Source organism: Lygodium microphyllum, chromosome 18, assembly GCF_053477565.2.
Source record: "Lygodium microphyllum isolate KBCC chromosome 18, Lygodium_microphyllum_v1.1.10, whole genome shotgun sequence".
Classification (NCBI taxonomy): Eukaryota; Viridiplantae; Streptophyta; class Polypodiopsida; order Schizaeales; family Lygodiaceae; genus Lygodium; species Lygodium microphyllum.
This window is the reverse complement of record NC_141152.1, coordinates 8,814,098-8,831,032: the sequence shown is the minus strand read 5'-3', so window position 1 is coordinate 8,831,032 and position 16,935 is coordinate 8,814,098. Positions and strand designations below refer to the sequence as shown.

At 39.1% G+C, this 16,935-nt stretch overlaps 1 protein-coding gene across 1 annotated transcript in view; it reads right to left on the bottom strand.

The window, feature by feature from the left end:
• The window catches only part of LOC148020560 (chitin elicitor receptor kinase 1-like), a 189,890-nt gene extending 186,547 nt beyond the window's left edge, over window positions 1-3,343 (bottom strand). Inside the window, exon 1 of the mRNA XM_087699387.1 lies at window positions 2,101-3,343. Coding sequence (XP_087555513.1) covers window positions 2,101-2,740 — 640 coding nt within the window. The 5' untranslated portion in view covers window positions 2,741-3,343. The remainder of the gene's footprint in view (window positions 1-2,100) is intronic.
• Window positions 3,344-16,935: the final 13,592 nt, after the last annotated feature.

The following is a 16,935-nucleotide window of genomic DNA, read 5'->3' as shown; positions in this document are numbered from 1 at the left end:
ATGTCAAGTATGACAACCATTTTAGGTCAGATCCACATGATGATTTTCAGATCGTTCAAATTGTTGTCCTACAACTCGGCAAGCATTCTCCAGTTTTGCCTACCTAAAAGTTTCCTTTGTACATCTTCATTGCACATTCAATATCTTTGTCTCTAGCCTAGTAATCTTTGCTTCAGCAGTTTGTATTTGCATTCATCTCTCACCTTTTATGATCATTATCCTTTAGTTGTGCCTCTAACTTCTTCATTATGGATGCTCAAATGTTGGTTGGCACCAAATAGTAAGGCCAAGTTCTTTCTTGACTCTACAAGATGTGGACCTTTGTCTCCCAACCCATTCCCTGCCCAAGTGCTACCCCTGCTGATGGAGATTCACAAGATCAAGTTAATGTATGGAACACAGTCAATGCTACATCCTTGATGTTATTCTTCCTTACTTGCAGTGACAGCAGTCTGTTTGTAGATTTGGAGGAGTTACATACTGGAGACAAGTGTGGACCAAGCTTTAGAACCTATTGAGGTTTGCACTTTTTTTCACCGTCTCACATTGGAGCTGTGGCTTCGAGAGATGTGTCCCATTGAATCTCCTACCATAAGGGATCACATAAACAAGAAAAGAGCAACTTCAAACTGATTGCTTGAGCACGAGGCTCTGCATTCAAAGACTCTCACAAAAGTCACCAACTCATCATGGATAACCTTTATCTACACGAGGAAGGACTGCATGGTCTCATCCAAACTATAATTGAAGGAATAGAGCTAGCCTTGAGGATGAACAACCCTCATAGAAAATTGTTGCTCGTACATATCCTATAGGTCATCCAAAACCACCTCAACTATCTTACAAGTAGAGATGATTAGACCTTGGGCACCACTAGATATACCAAGGCTGAAAATGCCCTTGTGTTTTGCTACTCCCAATCCGAAATGGGCTCCAGATAAAGCAGAATGAAGCACAACACATGAACATATAGAGACAAATGAAAGCAACAGAACTTCATCCATAAGAGGGCAACCAAAGCAAATACAACAGCCACCACTGTAGCAAGGAGGAACCAAAAATATAGCAGCCTCTCTCCACTTGCAAGAGCAAGGATCTCACACCCAAGGACATATATATATATATGTGTGTGTGTGTGTGTGTGTGTGTGTGTGTGTGGATACAACTCAAAAGTGGCCACCATACGAGAGAAATGCAAAGTGACCAAAAGAGTGGCTGCTCAGTCCTCCTAAGGTGGACACGCCTGAGGCGCTAAAATGAGTTCTCATGAATCGGCAGCCAATGCATCTGCCCCTACACAAACTCTGAAATGCCAATCGATAAACCCACCACCATTTTCACCCCTAATATGTTTCACTTGCCTACCTACCTCAATCTTAAACAAGGCTCACTCCTCTACAAACTTAAATCTCCGACTTGCAAGCAAGGAGTAAATCTGACAAGAATAGTCATCAACCATCTACGAAAGGCGGTACAATGTTGCTTCCCCTCTAGACAAACCTTGCAAAAGCTCTCTCCTCTGGTGCCATAACATGATGCATATGGTGGTGTGCCCACAAGTCTCAACAACGAGTAGGAGGTCGAATCATTCTGTCGATTCTAGATAGATGTAGGAAATAAATCAGTGAAGACACCCTTCCTACATCCCTGTATGAGTGCTCCCACAGGTTATGCATTCGCATGAGTCCTCAAAAAGTCTTATGCCTCAATTGACAAATAAATTCTAGTAAAACTTCCTTTCAGCAAATAATCCAAGGTTAAAAGTTTGATAGAATTACTATCCATATGTCACGGGCCAAGACATGCAAGCAAAAACCCATTCATGCTCCATCATTATTCTAAGGACAACATACAAATGCAACTTTCCAGTGGAACCAAACACCCTACATTCAGTGGTAAAACAGCCCTCTTCTCAGCCACCAAATAGGATAGGATTCTTCTTCTTCTTCTTTGGTGGGTTGTCCTGGGCGTTAGGAAGTTGAATCGTGTACTAAGCATTGTTTAGAAGTTGCCTCGTGGAAACACTAACTGCAAAGATTGTCCGGCAAGAAGAGGAATCAATGAAAAGATAATCAAACAGCAAATAGTTCGATGCCTTACCTTTTACAGGAGCAAAAATAATATCTTCAAAGGCTGTCAGGCGGTCCAAATCCAAACCATTATTGTAGTTTCTAAGAATCTGTGCTTGAATACCAAAGGTTGCACTTAAGCTTGAAGCATTATCACCCAGTTGTGCCACATAAGTTGCAAACAGACCATATTGAGAGCTTACATCTGGATTCCCACATGAACAGTTCAAAGGGATATCCAAGACAGTATGCACGGGTAAATTGAACGGGTCAACGTTATTAGCAGCGAGAACCCATTCGGGGCGAGTAAGATTCTTGAATTTTAGGCGCGCAATGTTGTCCACGCTATCTCCACTAACAACTGCATAGAGTACAGAGTGACCCAGTTGATCTTCAGTGCAGCCACATGGAAAAGGAATGTAAAGTATCTGGCCTGCCAGAATGCTGTCAATGTCTAGTAAGTTATTGTATTGCTGTATAGTGCTGCTGCTCGTGCCAAAGCGGAGGGCCAAGTCACCCACTGTGTCATTCGGCGTCACTCTGTAGTAAGCCAGAGCGACGCTACATCCAGATGGGGGAATGCAGTCTCCTTTCGCATTCGTGCTGAGCCTGTACAGGCAAAGGAAGAGTGGTGATGAGAGAAAGAGGGTAAGCTTGTGAGAAAGACTCATCACGATCGCGCGAATGGGGATGTGCGCAGTAGACGGACAGCTCACAGTGAGAGAGTGCAATTCATCAAAGTGCCGATTGATACTCAGGCAGAATCAGCAAGTTCTTTTGACAATTTTCCCGGACTTGCAGTGTGACGAATCACGATGCATCTGTACCTTAGGTGATGTACAAAGTTTCCAAACCTCAGAACCTGCCTTTTATCACCGAAGCAAAATTAAATCGGGTGTTCTATGGAAAGGACGTTCATGATTATTATGACCAGGTGTGGTGTTGATTGATAGATTCCACTGAATCCACTCTCCTATTGTACCATCCTAATCCTGCCCGCATTTTGCTCTTGCTGCTCGTGTGGGCGACAGACTGATCCTGCATGCTTGTGCTGCTCCTGCCTACCGACAGACTGGTAAATCTCTCTCTCTCTCTCTCTCTCTCTCTCTCGTGTCGTCAGGAGGGGCGCACGTGTCGTCCATCGAGGGAGGCCTTGCGTGTCGTCAGCCAGGGCAGCACTGTGGGTAGTTAGTCAGGGTGCGGGAGTGGGAGCCTGGACGGGGCCGCCAGCCCACTAGGCTCGGTGCATCGTCGTCGACTCGTCATTGCGTGTCGGGGGAGGAAAGAAGGCGTGGGACTCGGGAGATTGGAGTCAGTGGGCCCCGTTCTCTCGCCCGGTAGGCTGTAGCCCTGGCCGGTGGCCCCTCTACCAAAGCCCACCGCCACACTGCCCCGCCCCAAAAAGCTCGCTCGTCCATTTGCTCCCCCATCTGCAAAGCCCACCTGTCCGTCTGGCCCCCCGCTCCCCAGCCCGCCCAGCTTGAGAGAGAGTGTGTCACGTGTGTGCGCACGCGCGCGCGTGAAATGAGTGAGACAGTGAGAGAGAATAAATGAGTGAGAGTGACAGTGACAGTCAGTGAGTGAGTGAGTGAGAGAGAGAGGATAAATATTTAGCACATCCATCCGTCTGCCCCCCCCCCCCCCCCACCCCACGTGTCTTGGGAGAGAGAGAGAGGAAGGGAGAGAAATTATTATATGTATATTTATTTTTGCATATATAATTTATCTAGTGATTTAATTTATTGGTTTAGTATATTATTATTATTTGTTTATGTTTATAATTTATGTTATGTATAAAGTGGTATATAAACTAGTTGAGTTGAGAGACAATGTGTGTGTGTGTGCTATTATATGTTTGTTTATTTTGGTGGTTATTTATATATTTATATTTGATTGATTGATGATTGCTTTATTTATTTAGTTTTGTGATTTTTTATTATTATTAGTAAATTGACAAATTTGGTATTAATTGATTTTGTTAGGTTATTTTATTTGTTAATGGAGAGAGAGATAGAGAGATTGTTATTATATTTGTTTGTTTTGGTATGTTTATTTATTAGTATTGATTTGATATTAATTAATTTTGTTAGTTTATATATGTTTGTTAATGGAGAGAGAGATAGAGAGACCGTTATTATATTTGTTTGTTAGCTAAGTATTTATAATTGATTGATTGATTGCTTTGCTTATTTAGTTTAGTGCTTTTTTTAATTAGTGTTGGTTGATTTTTTTATAAAGTAATATATATTTATTTAGTTTGGTGATTTTTTATTATTGAGAGAGAGAGAGAGAGAGAGAAATTATTATTATATATTTGTTTATCTTTGTATATATTTATTTAGTGAATTATTTTATTGGTTTAGTATTTACTATTACTATTACTATTTGATGTTTGTTTATATTTACAATTTATGTTATATATAAAGTGGTATATAAATTAGTTGAGTTTAGAGAGAGAGAGAGAGAGAGAGAGAGAGAGAGTGTGTGTGTGTGTGTGTGTGTGTGTGTGTGTGTGTGTGTGTTATTACATGTTTATTTATTTTGGTCATTATTTATATATTTATATTTGATTGATTGATGATTGCTTTGTTCATTTAGTTTTGTGATTTATTATTATTATTAGTTGATCGATTGATTTGGTATTAATTAATTTTGTCAGGTTATTTTATTTGTTAGTGGAGAGAGAGATTAAGAATTTGTTATCATATTTGTTTATTTTGGTATATTTATTTATTAGTGTTGCTTTGGTATTAATTAATATTGTTAGGTTATTTTGCTTGTTAGTATAGAGAGAGATAGAGAGATTTATATTATATTTATTTGTTAGCTAAGTATTTATAATTGATTGAGTGATGATTGCTTTGCTTATTTAGTTTAGTGATTTTTTATTAGTGTTGGTTGAGTTTTTGTAAAGTAATATATATTTATTTAGTTTGGTGATTATTTATTATTGGGGGGTGAGAGAGGGAGAGAGAGAGAGAGAGAGAGCGAGAGAGAGAGAGAGTGTGTGTGTGTGTGTGTGATTATATGTTTATTTATTTTGGTGATTATTTATATATTTATATCTAATTGATTGATGATTGCTATATTTATTTAGTTTTGTGATTTATTATTATTATTATTAGTTGGTTGATTAATTTGGTATTGATTAATTTTGTTAGGTTATTTTATTCATTATATTAGAGAGAGAGAGAGAGAGAGAGAGAGAGAGATTGTTATTGCATTTGTTTGTTTTGGTATATTCATTTAGTGAATTATTTTGTTGGCTAAGTATTTATAATTGATTGATTGATGATTACTTTGTTTATTTATTTTAGTGATTTTTATAAAGTAATATATATTTATTTAGTTTAGTGATTATTTATTATTGGGAGTGAGAGAGAGAGAGAGAGAGAGAGAGAGAGAGAAATTGTTATTATATATTTGTTTATTTTTGTACATATTTATGTAGTAAATTGTTTTGTTGGCTTAGTCTTTATTATTATTATTATTAGTTGATGTTTGTTTATGTTTATAATTTATGTTTATGTATAAAGTGGTATATAAATTAGTTAAGTTTAGAGAGAGAGAGAGAGAGAGAGAGAGAGAGAGAGAGAGAGAGAGAGAGAGAGAGAGAGAGAGAGAGAGAGAGAGAGAGTGTGTGTGTGTGTGTGTGTGTGTGTGTTATTATATGTTAATTTATTTTGGTGATTATTTAGATATTTATATTTGATTGATTGAAGATTGCTTTATTTATTTAGTTTTATGATTTATTATTATTATTAGTTGATTGATTGATTTGGTTTTAATTAATTTTGTTTGGTTATTTTATTTATTAGTGGAGAGAGGTAGAGAGATTGTTATTATATTTGTTTGTTTTGATATATTTATTTAGTGAAGTATTTTGTTAGTTAAGTATTTATAATTGATTTATTAATGATTACTTTGTTTATTTAGTTTAGTGATTTTTTATTAGTATTGGTTGATTTTTTATTGACGTATATGAGAGAGAGAGAGAGAGAGAGAGAGAGAGAGAGAGAGAGAGCACGCTTTTGACTAAAGTTTTGGTTGATGTTGCTCTTTGTGCATGTTTTGGTCTTTCGGGTGGTTTTTTACAATTGTTGTCTAGGGTTGCTGGTCTCTCATCTTCAATATGGTGTTTATGTTATTAGTTTAGGGATGGGTGTGTGTGTGTGTGTGTGTGGTTTATTAGTAGTTTATCATCGTAATTTTTATTATTAGCAGGTTTATGTTAGTAAGCTTGCATATGTATGTTAGTAAGTTTATGTTTGTTATGAGAGAGAGAGAGAGAGAGAGAAATTATTAATTATTATTTATTGATTAATTATTTGAATATTACTTGATTATGGACTCTCTTTCTCTTGACACAGGTGTGGGGATAGAGAGAAAGAAATAGAGATTAATTAATAATTATTGGTTTTTTTATTTTAAATAATTGATAAATAAATCAAGTATGGGAGAGAAAATTAGAATGATTGAGTGGTTATACACACACACACACACACATACACATATGCATATGTGTGTGTGTGTGTGTGTGTGTGTGTGTTTATTTGGTTTGTTAGTAGTTTATCATAATAATAATAATAATTATTAGCAAGTTTATATTAGTAAGCTTGCATATGTATGTTAGTAAGTTTATGTTTGTTATGAGTGACAGAGAGAGAGAGAGAGAGATTATTAATTATTGGTTAATTATTAGTTTTATTGATCGATTAATAATTAATTAATTGAATATTACTTAATTATAGACTCTCTTTCTCTTGACACAAGTATGGGGATAGAGAGAGAGAGAGAGAGATTAATTAATAATTATTGGTTTTATTAATTTTAATTAATTGATAAATAAATCGGGTATGGGAGAGAAGGGAAGGGAGGAGGGGAAGAAAATTTGATTGATTAGTTATGGACTCTCTCTCTCTCTCTCTCTTTTATATACGATATGAAGTAGGTTAGTTTTGTCGATAGGTTGGTTAGTTTTGTTAGTAGGTTGGTTGGTTGGTTAGAGAGAGGGAGAGAAACGGGGGGGGAGGGAGAGCACATATTTGTCTCTATCTTGCTCTAATAAATAGATTGTAGTGGATGAGATACCTCTCTCTCTCTCTCTCTCTCTCTCTCTCTCTCTCTCTCTCTCTCTCTCTGTGAAAACAAATGGATAGGGTGATATATTGCATACATTTGAGTATGGAAAGTAGCTCTATGTGTGTGTGTGTGTGTGTTTCCCTCTCTTAGCTTTTGAAATGGTGGAGTTTTCAATGTTGGATTTATATAGAGAGCACCTACCCATGCACTTTAAATATGAGGATCTACATTAGATTGGAATAAACATTATAAGATATGCATTTTAAGACATGAAATGGAAGATATCAACATCTTAAGATATCAACAATATGGGGATTTAAATCTATGTTTATTTTATTATCTTCTACACTGGTTTTAAGACATTGAGTGGAAGATTCTATATTCTCTCTCTCTCTGAGTCTCATGTAGCGTACGAAGTCTTAGTATTTTTTATTTGAGTTTGTGTAATAATTTGGTTTTATATGCAAAATTTGTACGTATATATATATATATATATATATATATATATATATATATATATATATATATATATATATATATATATATATATATATATATATATATATATATATATATATATATATATATATATATATATGCTTTTGAAATAGTGGAGTTTTTTATGACATTTATATAGAGAACACCTACCCACACACTTTAAAATATGAGGATCTACATTATGTCAAAATAAACATTTTAAGATGTACATTTTAAGACATGAAATGTAAGTGTTGAGAGTGGAAAAAGACTGATTTTTGTTGTTTTTGAGGTCTGAATGGTTGATTTTTGATGGATTTTGAGTGATGTATGGTTGTTTTTGGGAATGTTTGAGAGTGTTTTGGATTATATTGATTATGTTTTGGAAGCTCATGATGATTCTTAGTGTGGAAATATGAAGCTCTGTGATGTTCTAATAGGTTCTCTTGAGGTTCTGATTGATTCTAATACCTTTTGTTTAGTTTCTGTTTTGTTTTGATTTTCTTCTGTATGAAGCATGGATTGATGATTGATAAAGGTTGAAATCTTTTGAAAGCTTATTGAATAGTTTTTGATAGTTTGGAATGGTTTTGGTATGAGTTAGAAGGATCTAATGTTCTCTGATGACCTTTTGTAACCCTCTGTAGACCTTCTGTAGAGCCTCTGTCTCTGCTCTATTCATGTTTTGTTCTGTTTTGTAGATCTTCTGTAAGTGTTCTATAGAATGTTCTTTGATGACCTTTTGTAGCCCTCTGTAGACCTTCTGTAGAGCCTCTGTCTCTGCTCTGTTCATGTTTTGTTCTGTTTTGTAGATCTTTTGTAAGTGTTCTATAGAATGTATGTGTAACTTTGGGAAAGTTTTTTAACTTTTGGAAAGGATGAATCTAAGTTCAAGAGAGCTAAAATAAATGGAAGAAGCAGCTGCTGAAGACTGAAGTGACAGTGACAATAGTGAGTTATGAAGAGACACTGTAGTGGCTCTGGTGCCATTTCATACCTCCTATACCTCTTGGGAGGTGCATCCACGACCTAAGAAGGATTATTAAGTGCCATTCTTGAGTATTGTAGTGAGGAGATAATGTACTATTGAGAGAGAGAGAGAGAGAGAGAGAGAGAGAGAGAGAGAGAGAGAGAGAGAGAGAGAGAGAGAATGAGAGTTAGAGCTAGCCAATTCTATCAAAACAATGTATTTACTGTGAGAGATTGAGAGAGAAAACTATGAAGACAATGAAGATGAATACTATGTGATTGATTTCCATTCAAAAGTGGTGTATTCCTTTGTGTTCTTTATTCTATTGATGGATTCTTTGAAGATGTTGAAGATTATGGTTGATTCTATCAAATCCGTGGGAGATATCTACTATGATGCTGCGTGAAGATTTGTTGTTTTTCTTGTTTTGGTCATCAAAAGAATAAAATAAAAGCTTGTTGATGTTACAAGATAGATTTTCTTATAATAGAATCCTCTTTTCCTTGGTGTCTCTCTTGGGACTTCATGTTTTTGGTGCGCAGTCGAGGAAACTTGCCATCAACAAGCATCAGAAGAGGCTAAAAATGAAGGAAATAGCATTTCCAAGAAGAGGAGAATTCAATGGATGCTTGCAAAGTTCCTTCTTCCACTGAAGAGTTGGAGATTTTTATTGCCAAAGCCACTTTATACAAGAAGTTTATCCCACAATGGCGTAAACATATTACCATCATGATGCAAGCTCTATGTGGTGGACTATTTCCTCTTCCTGTTGAAGCAACAGAAACTTGCATCTTGGTGGCAAATTGTTTGGGAACAAACTGAAGGGTAGAAACAGAGAGAATGACCATCCATGGAAGATTTGGTATTCATTGAGAAGTTTCCAGACATCATCAAGTGGGAGATCGTGAAGAAGCTTTAGGAGTCGTGGTCAGTGGAAGTTTACGAAAACAAGAAAGAAAAGAGTTGGAATTTGTTCGTGGATGCTCAACAGCAAGATACGTGAGATGCTTGGTGCACTGACAATCTTCTGTTTGTCCAATTAGCAACCCACTGGAAGTTGGTAGACAGAGTGTTTTTCATAACATACACTGTTGAAACCCTCAAAAGTTGGCATTATTATAATGATGGCGCAACTACGATCCTAACAAGAATGAGTTTTGATACTTTCAAAACGGAATATCTTCCCCTTTGTAGTGGTTTGAAAGCCGAATTCAGAGATGTTGGCAAGAGAATCCTCAAGAGACTGAAGCCCTCTCTGATTTTATTCTGTTGAGTATAGACTAAGTGGTTGGAGCAAACCCCCTGATGAATGACGCAATTAAGAGGCAAGCATTAGAACGAGTCTAGAGATACGTGAGAAGAGAGAATGCAAGAACGAGCTTGCAGTAGAAGCCTCTTTTGACGCCCTAAAAGTACTCTTTACAAAAGTCCCCATGGTGATTCAAGGTCCCCTTCCTAATGAGATTCGTCCTGGAAATATTGATGACATGCCAGCAAATGTAGTCCCATTGCCAATTTTTAAGGGAGAGTACAATGAAGACCCTGATCTTCATGTAACAGAGTTTATGGTAGCATGTGTGGCTAACAATGCCAGAACCTCTGAGCATTGGTTAGTGATATTCTCCGCCACTTTTAAGTCAGTCCTCTAGAGAAAGAGTAGAACCTTATGTTTCGCGAATGGAATCCATTATGAAGAGATGGACTAACCATCATTTGGATGAGGGTATCCAAAAAGGAGTGTTTCTTAGAGGTCTACAACTAGAAGTTCACAAATTCGTGAAATTGAGAAAACTCGTCAATCTGCAAGCTGCAGTGGAAGATGCAAGATTGTATGACGAAGTTGAAGCAAGGTTATCAATGACTATAGGAAGAGGAGTTTTACCTCCTCCCATGCCAGCAATGGTATACCTACCAAATGCAATCCCAGGGACAATTCCCTACCCCTATTCCTAGATGCAAATAGTGATGTAGTACAATGTACCTAATCCATAGTGGTCACCGCAGATGGCAGTGCCTCAAATGATGGTTCAATCACAATAACATTGGCCTCAAACAGTTCCTCCAATGGTGACTCAACAACAGTGAAACCCTACCAACTAGAATCAATAACCTCAAGTCTCAACAGGAGCTCTGAATCAGATCAGAACAGAGGACCCTCTGGATCAACCCAACCAATGTATGCAATAATTACAGAAGCTTCCCAAAACCCTACTACAAGTACTTCAAGAGGTGAAAATCTGAAGGACTACTTATCCAATTCAGTCGCAAGTATTAAGAAAGAGCTTATGGATGTGATTACAGAGTAGCTACAGACGCTGAAGGTGAATACTGCCAATATATCCACTCCCCCAGGAGCTGGGAGAGATGTGATACGTTTAATACATGGTGCGAAAAGTGCCATCAAGCGGGACATTTAGCCACTGAATGTACCCGAAAACCAACCATTCCTCGAGCTTTGGTTCCTATTATTTATGGAAGAACCATACAGAGGATATCTGCTCTTTGAAAGAGATGCATGAATGAAGACAAAAAGATGAAAATGCAAGATTCAACTTACTAGAATCCAAAATGACAACGTAGGACATTGGAGCAAAGCCTAGGAAGTTTGGTCTTAATTTCGTCCAATGAGATTTTTCTCTCAAAGTTATTGAGGACGATAGTCTAGTGGTGGTTAGAGATCCGAGGTGGAATGTTACAGATGTGGAGAAAATGGCCATATCTCACCGAATTGTCCAAACCCTAGAAGATCTATGGAATACAAGCCCTTATGCAGCCAATGCAAAGGAGAAGACCACACTGTAAAGGATTGTCCAAGTCCAGCCCCTGTAAAGGCCAATGCCACTAATAGCCAGCAGAAGGCACAAGAGCATGCATCTAATTTGGTAGAGTTAGAAGTTGTCACTATCACACGCGCCAAGCAGAAGGAACCAGTTATCTAGAAAGAAGACAACTCCCTTGCCAAGACTGTGAAGTTTGACCTGCCAACAGAGGGACAAAGCAGTAGAGGATAGAACAATGCAGTACATAGCATTGCAGTGCTACAGAGAGTCATAGAGAGTCCAGAAACAGGATTAGAGATCCATGAGATAGATGATACAGAAGCACCTCCAAAAACAGAGGAAGTGCCAATGCTGCCATTGCTAGAAGAAAAAGGAAAGATGAAAATGGGTATAGCCCCATTCCCTAGCAGGCTAGAGAAGCTCATGGATCCCATAAAAGAATATGACTTGGTAAAAAACCTAGATACTTTTAAACCAAACTTAACGTTTTGATAGTTGTTGATGCTATCTCCCAGCTGCCGAAAGAAATTCAAAAGCATCTTGACTCAAAGATGTGGCCTACGGATTGCTTCCCTAACAACAACAAAGTCCAACAGAGCCTCAGAACCTATGAAGGAAGTAGATGTGGATGTGGCTAACGCCTTCCTAGACCCTAAAAGCCCAGAGACTAGTGTATGGATAGAATGATGCTGTATTTCAAATGCATTGATTGATGGAGGCACTAATCAATAAACATAATGACGGATGTGACAATGAAGGACTTGGGCCTACAAGGTATGCAACCTACACAGTGGCTTATCAGATTGGTATACCAAAGCAGAATCAAACCATTGGGCATCCTCCCATATGTAAAAACAACCCTTGTAGGAAGAGACTATTGGCTGGCATATTTAGTGGTCAAACCAAATTCTTATGGGACCTCATACCCTTTGTTGTTGGGAAGACCTTGGCTTTTTGAAGTAAGAGCCAGGACGGACTAGTTCAAAGGAACCCTGACTCTAGGCAGAGGACCATGTAAAGTGGTGTAGAAATTGTATGGATCACAAAAAGGCAACAAATCTACATCCATCAAAGTTATAACCGACTCCTCCAATGAAGTAATAGATGGTACATCAGGAGACGAAGAGATTGTTAAACATATATTTCCCAAGAAAACAGAGGCACAGTCCCTAACAGTGGGCACTGTAAGCCAACTACCGAAGGAAGCAAAGTCTTTGTCCATGGGAGAATACCTCCTGCCTCAATCCGAATTGGCTTCTGAAATCACCCCTGACAGCGAAATAGAAGCATGGATGCATTGTTCTCCCTGTTACATGGCAAAAGCAAAGACAGAGACAGAGGCAGAAACATAAGCATACGCAAAGGCAAAAGATGTGTTATTCTCCTACAGAGCCTCTACAAAAGCAGAGACAGAGTCTCCAGAGGAAGAGGATGAAAATGATGAGGAAGAAAATGAAGCAGGTTATGAAAGAGCAGATGAAAACATTCCTCTAATAGTGGATGATCTTGTTGATGTCCCTACAGAGACCTCAGAGACCGAAGATCCCAGGGTATTGGATGGAATGACCATGGTTCCATTTGGGTTGACCAATAGACCACAAAGTATGCAGAATCTGCATAAGCAATGGATCAAAGGCATAAAAATTAAGTTCACCAGTGGCTCTTGTCACCTTGACTAGTCATTCTGGAGAAAAGATGATGATGATGTCCCTTGTCAACAGAAGCCAGAGCCATCAGAGCCACGGCTTATAGAGGGTTCGTGCTATTTGACATTCCTAGACGCATCCTCTAAAGATGAATCCCTAAGTCCAGAAGAAATCACTACTCATACAGAAGCAAACAAAGCTTTGATACCCTTCTAGCAATCTCAACAGAAAAATGAGTCATTTGTTCAGAAGGAGGACACTGATTCTAGTGAAACATCAGATGATGACACTACTTCCTTGAAGGAGTTAGACCTTTATCTAGAAGCAATCCATGGGACATTTATCCACAAAGTGGAAGGTGAAAGGCAAGTGACGTTCCTAGATACTGGCGGTACTGAACGTCACCTGAAAGTGAGTCTAAATCTTCTAGAAGAAGAACTAGTAGTCTTGCGAGATCTATTGAAGGAGAACTTAGATGTGTTTGCTTGGTCATATAAAGACCTAAAGAAGATTGATTCCACAGTATTCCAACAACACATTGACCTAGACCCTGATGCCAAACCTGTGAGGCAGAGACAAAGGCATATGAATCCTAATTATTCAGCTTTGGTGAAGGCCGAATTATTGAAGCTTATTGAAGTCAAGTTCATTTATCCCGTGGCTAACAATGAATGGGTTTCGCCCATTGTAGTAGTATCCAAGAAAAGTGGGAAATTTTGAATATGTGTGGACTTTCAAAAGTTGAACTTGAAGACGAAGAATGATCATTTTCCTATCCCTTTCACAAACCAACTGTTAGACACAGTGGCAGGCCATGAGCTCTATTCCCTCTTGGATGGATTCAACGGATATAACCAAGTCCAAATTGCAGAAGAGGACCAATCCAAAACAACCTTCACCACAGAATGGGGGACCTATGCCTATAGAGTGATGCCATTTGGGCTCTGTAATGCTCATGCCACCTTCCAACAAGTAATAATGGCTGCCTTCCAGAATCATCTGCATGATTTCATTGAGGTGTATCTTGATGACTTCTGTGTCTATAGCTTAATCCGTGAGCATTGGGGACACTTAGAGCAATGTTTTGACAGATGTCGAGAGTATGGGATTTCTCTCAACCCTGACAAATGTGTCTTTGGCGTCTCATCAGGAGTTCTTTTAGGCCATATTGTCCCTGCACAAGGGATTGCAACAGACCCAGCGAAGATTGAGAAGATTGTCGCCTTGACAACACCAACAAACCTCAAGCAACTAAGAGGATTTCTTGGCCATGTGGGCTACTACAGAAGATTTATTGCACATTTTGCAACCAAGGCAGCCCCTCTGCACAAGCTTCTAAGGAAAGATACGGATTTCCTTTGAACTGATAACTGCAAAGAAGCCTTTAATACCCTAAAACAATGCCTCATCAAAGCACCCATCTTGTAGCCTCCTGAGACTGGACAAAGGAGTTCCATGTGCACACAGATGCATCATTTGAAGGGCTAGGTGTTGTTCTATGTCAAAAGGGCCCCTCTAAATTAGATCAACCAATATATTATGCAAGCCGAAAGGTCATTGATAGAGAGCAGAACTACACAGTGACAGAGCTTGAGTGCTTGGCAATGGTGTTTGCACTGGAAAAGTTTCGAGACACTATCTACTGTCAATGCATTTCAAGTTCTACGTGGATCATGAAGCCCTGTCCTTCCTGACGAACAAAGCAGACGTTAAAGGACGACTAATGAGATGGTTACTCCTATTCTAGGATTTTGATTTTGAAGTGGTCACTAAGCTTGGTCGTTCCCATGTCCTAGCCTATCATCTGTGTCACAGATCTCTCAAACTGCAGAAGAGGAATATGATGATCCAGACCTTCCTGATGCTTTCTTGTTTTTAGTCGAAACAGTTATTCCATGATATGCAGACATAGCCAACCTCCTGGCAACTCAACAGTATTCTCCTAGTATCTCAAGCCGTGAGAAGAAGAAGCTTCTATTAGAATCAGCTCCCTACACCTTGCTAGGCGGTGCACTATACAAGAAATGCAAAGATGAAGTGTTGCGAAGATTGTTGCAGGAGACGAAATCGGCATAGTATTGAAAGCATGCCATGACGAACCATGTGGTGGACACTTCGCAAGAGAAGAAACAGCCAGAAAGGCTCTGTTAGCAGGATACTGGTGGCCGACCCTCCACAAGGATGCATATGACTACTGCAAGAGATGCGATGCTTGTTAGCGAATGAAAAAACCCACCAAAACAAGTGCCATGCCATTGCAACCTATTCTCCCCCCAAAGCCGTTCGAGAAGTGGGGGATTGATTTCGTGGGTCCCATTGATCCATCGGCCACCAGACGGAAGCAGAACAGATACATCTTAGTATGTATGGATTATTTCACAAAGTGGTATGAAGCTAAAGTTTTGAAGCGGGACGATGGTAACAGCGTAGCCCTGTTCATGTATGAGAATATTATCACCTGTTTTGGCAATCCCCTCGAATTGGTAAGTGACAGAGGTACTCATTTCCTTAACAAGATCATGAAAGAGTTGACAAAACTATATAAGATCCGCCATCGCAAGTCCACTTCCTATTACCCCAGAGCCAACGACCAAGTTGAAGTCACCAATTGCATCCTCTACTCGATCCTGACAAGGACGATTTTCGCACATCGTCATGAATGGGACGATCAACTTACAGAGGCCCTTTGGGCGTACAGAACCTCCCATAAGGCTGCTACAGGACAGACCCCTTTCCAGTTGGTGTATGGTACTGAAGCCGTCTTCCCTGTTGAACTGGAATCGCCCTCTTTGCAAGTGGCAGTTAAAGAATGATTGGGAGATGATGAGTCACTTAAACGACACCTCCTGCAGTTGGAATGTTTAGATGAGATTCAGCAGATGACCCTACAGTCCATGGAAACCACTTAAGTGCGACGCAAGGCCTATCATGACAATTTCATCAAGCACAAGGAGTTCAAAGAAGGTGACCTTTTCCTAGCCTATGATTCAAGATTTGGCAAGTTTCTTGGTAAGCTTCAACAACGATGGACGGGCCTGTACAAGGTACTTGCTGTCAACCCTAATGGTTCTTTCCAAGTGCAGACCGTTGATGCCTCTGATGATCCCTTTCTTATTAATGGCTATCGCCTGAAGAAGTATTTCTCTCCTTGGGGATCTTGACAATCACAGTCACCCCCTCATTTCCCTCATTGGCGTGGCACTGTAATTCTTTTGATGCTACTTTTGATAGCCGTTCTTCTACCACCCCTGAAGAGGTGCATACAACCCTTTGTTCCCTCTGGCCCATCTCCTGTCCTTGATCTCTTATCCTCTATTTTCAATCAACTGTGGTGGAGAGGATGGTTCTGAAAAATGGTGTTTCTACCATTTTCCTTCTGAAAGTGAAAAAGAAAAAGAAAAAGGAAAAGAAAACTGTTATGGAAGAAAAGGAAGAAATTCCATGTCATAGCAGGCCTCGTTTCAAGACAAGGTGGTAAACACCCTTGGGCGGGAAGCTGGCTGTGGAAAAGGTGGTAACACCTCATAGTTCAGGATAGCTGATTCATCAGCAACACATTTTCGCAAGCAAGTTGAAGCCACCTCCCTTGGTGCACTATCTCTGCAATATCAGCTAGTTTGCCCTCTTTAATAGACGACTTTTCATACCAATCATTGAAGTACCAGATGTGTCAGCTACCTCCCTGGGTACGCATCACCTTCAATACTTTGGTGATAATAACAGCCGACGCGATCTTCATCACCAACCCCCTAAGTGATGCGAGCTTTCATCCTAATAGGATGGGGATGTGAGTATGGGTTGCTCTCTGTATCTATCAAAAGAGTGTGAGACAGAGGGTGGAGTGAGTGACCAATATTTCCCTTTAAATCAAATGAGAGACAAGATGTGTGAACGGAGTATTGCAAGCACTG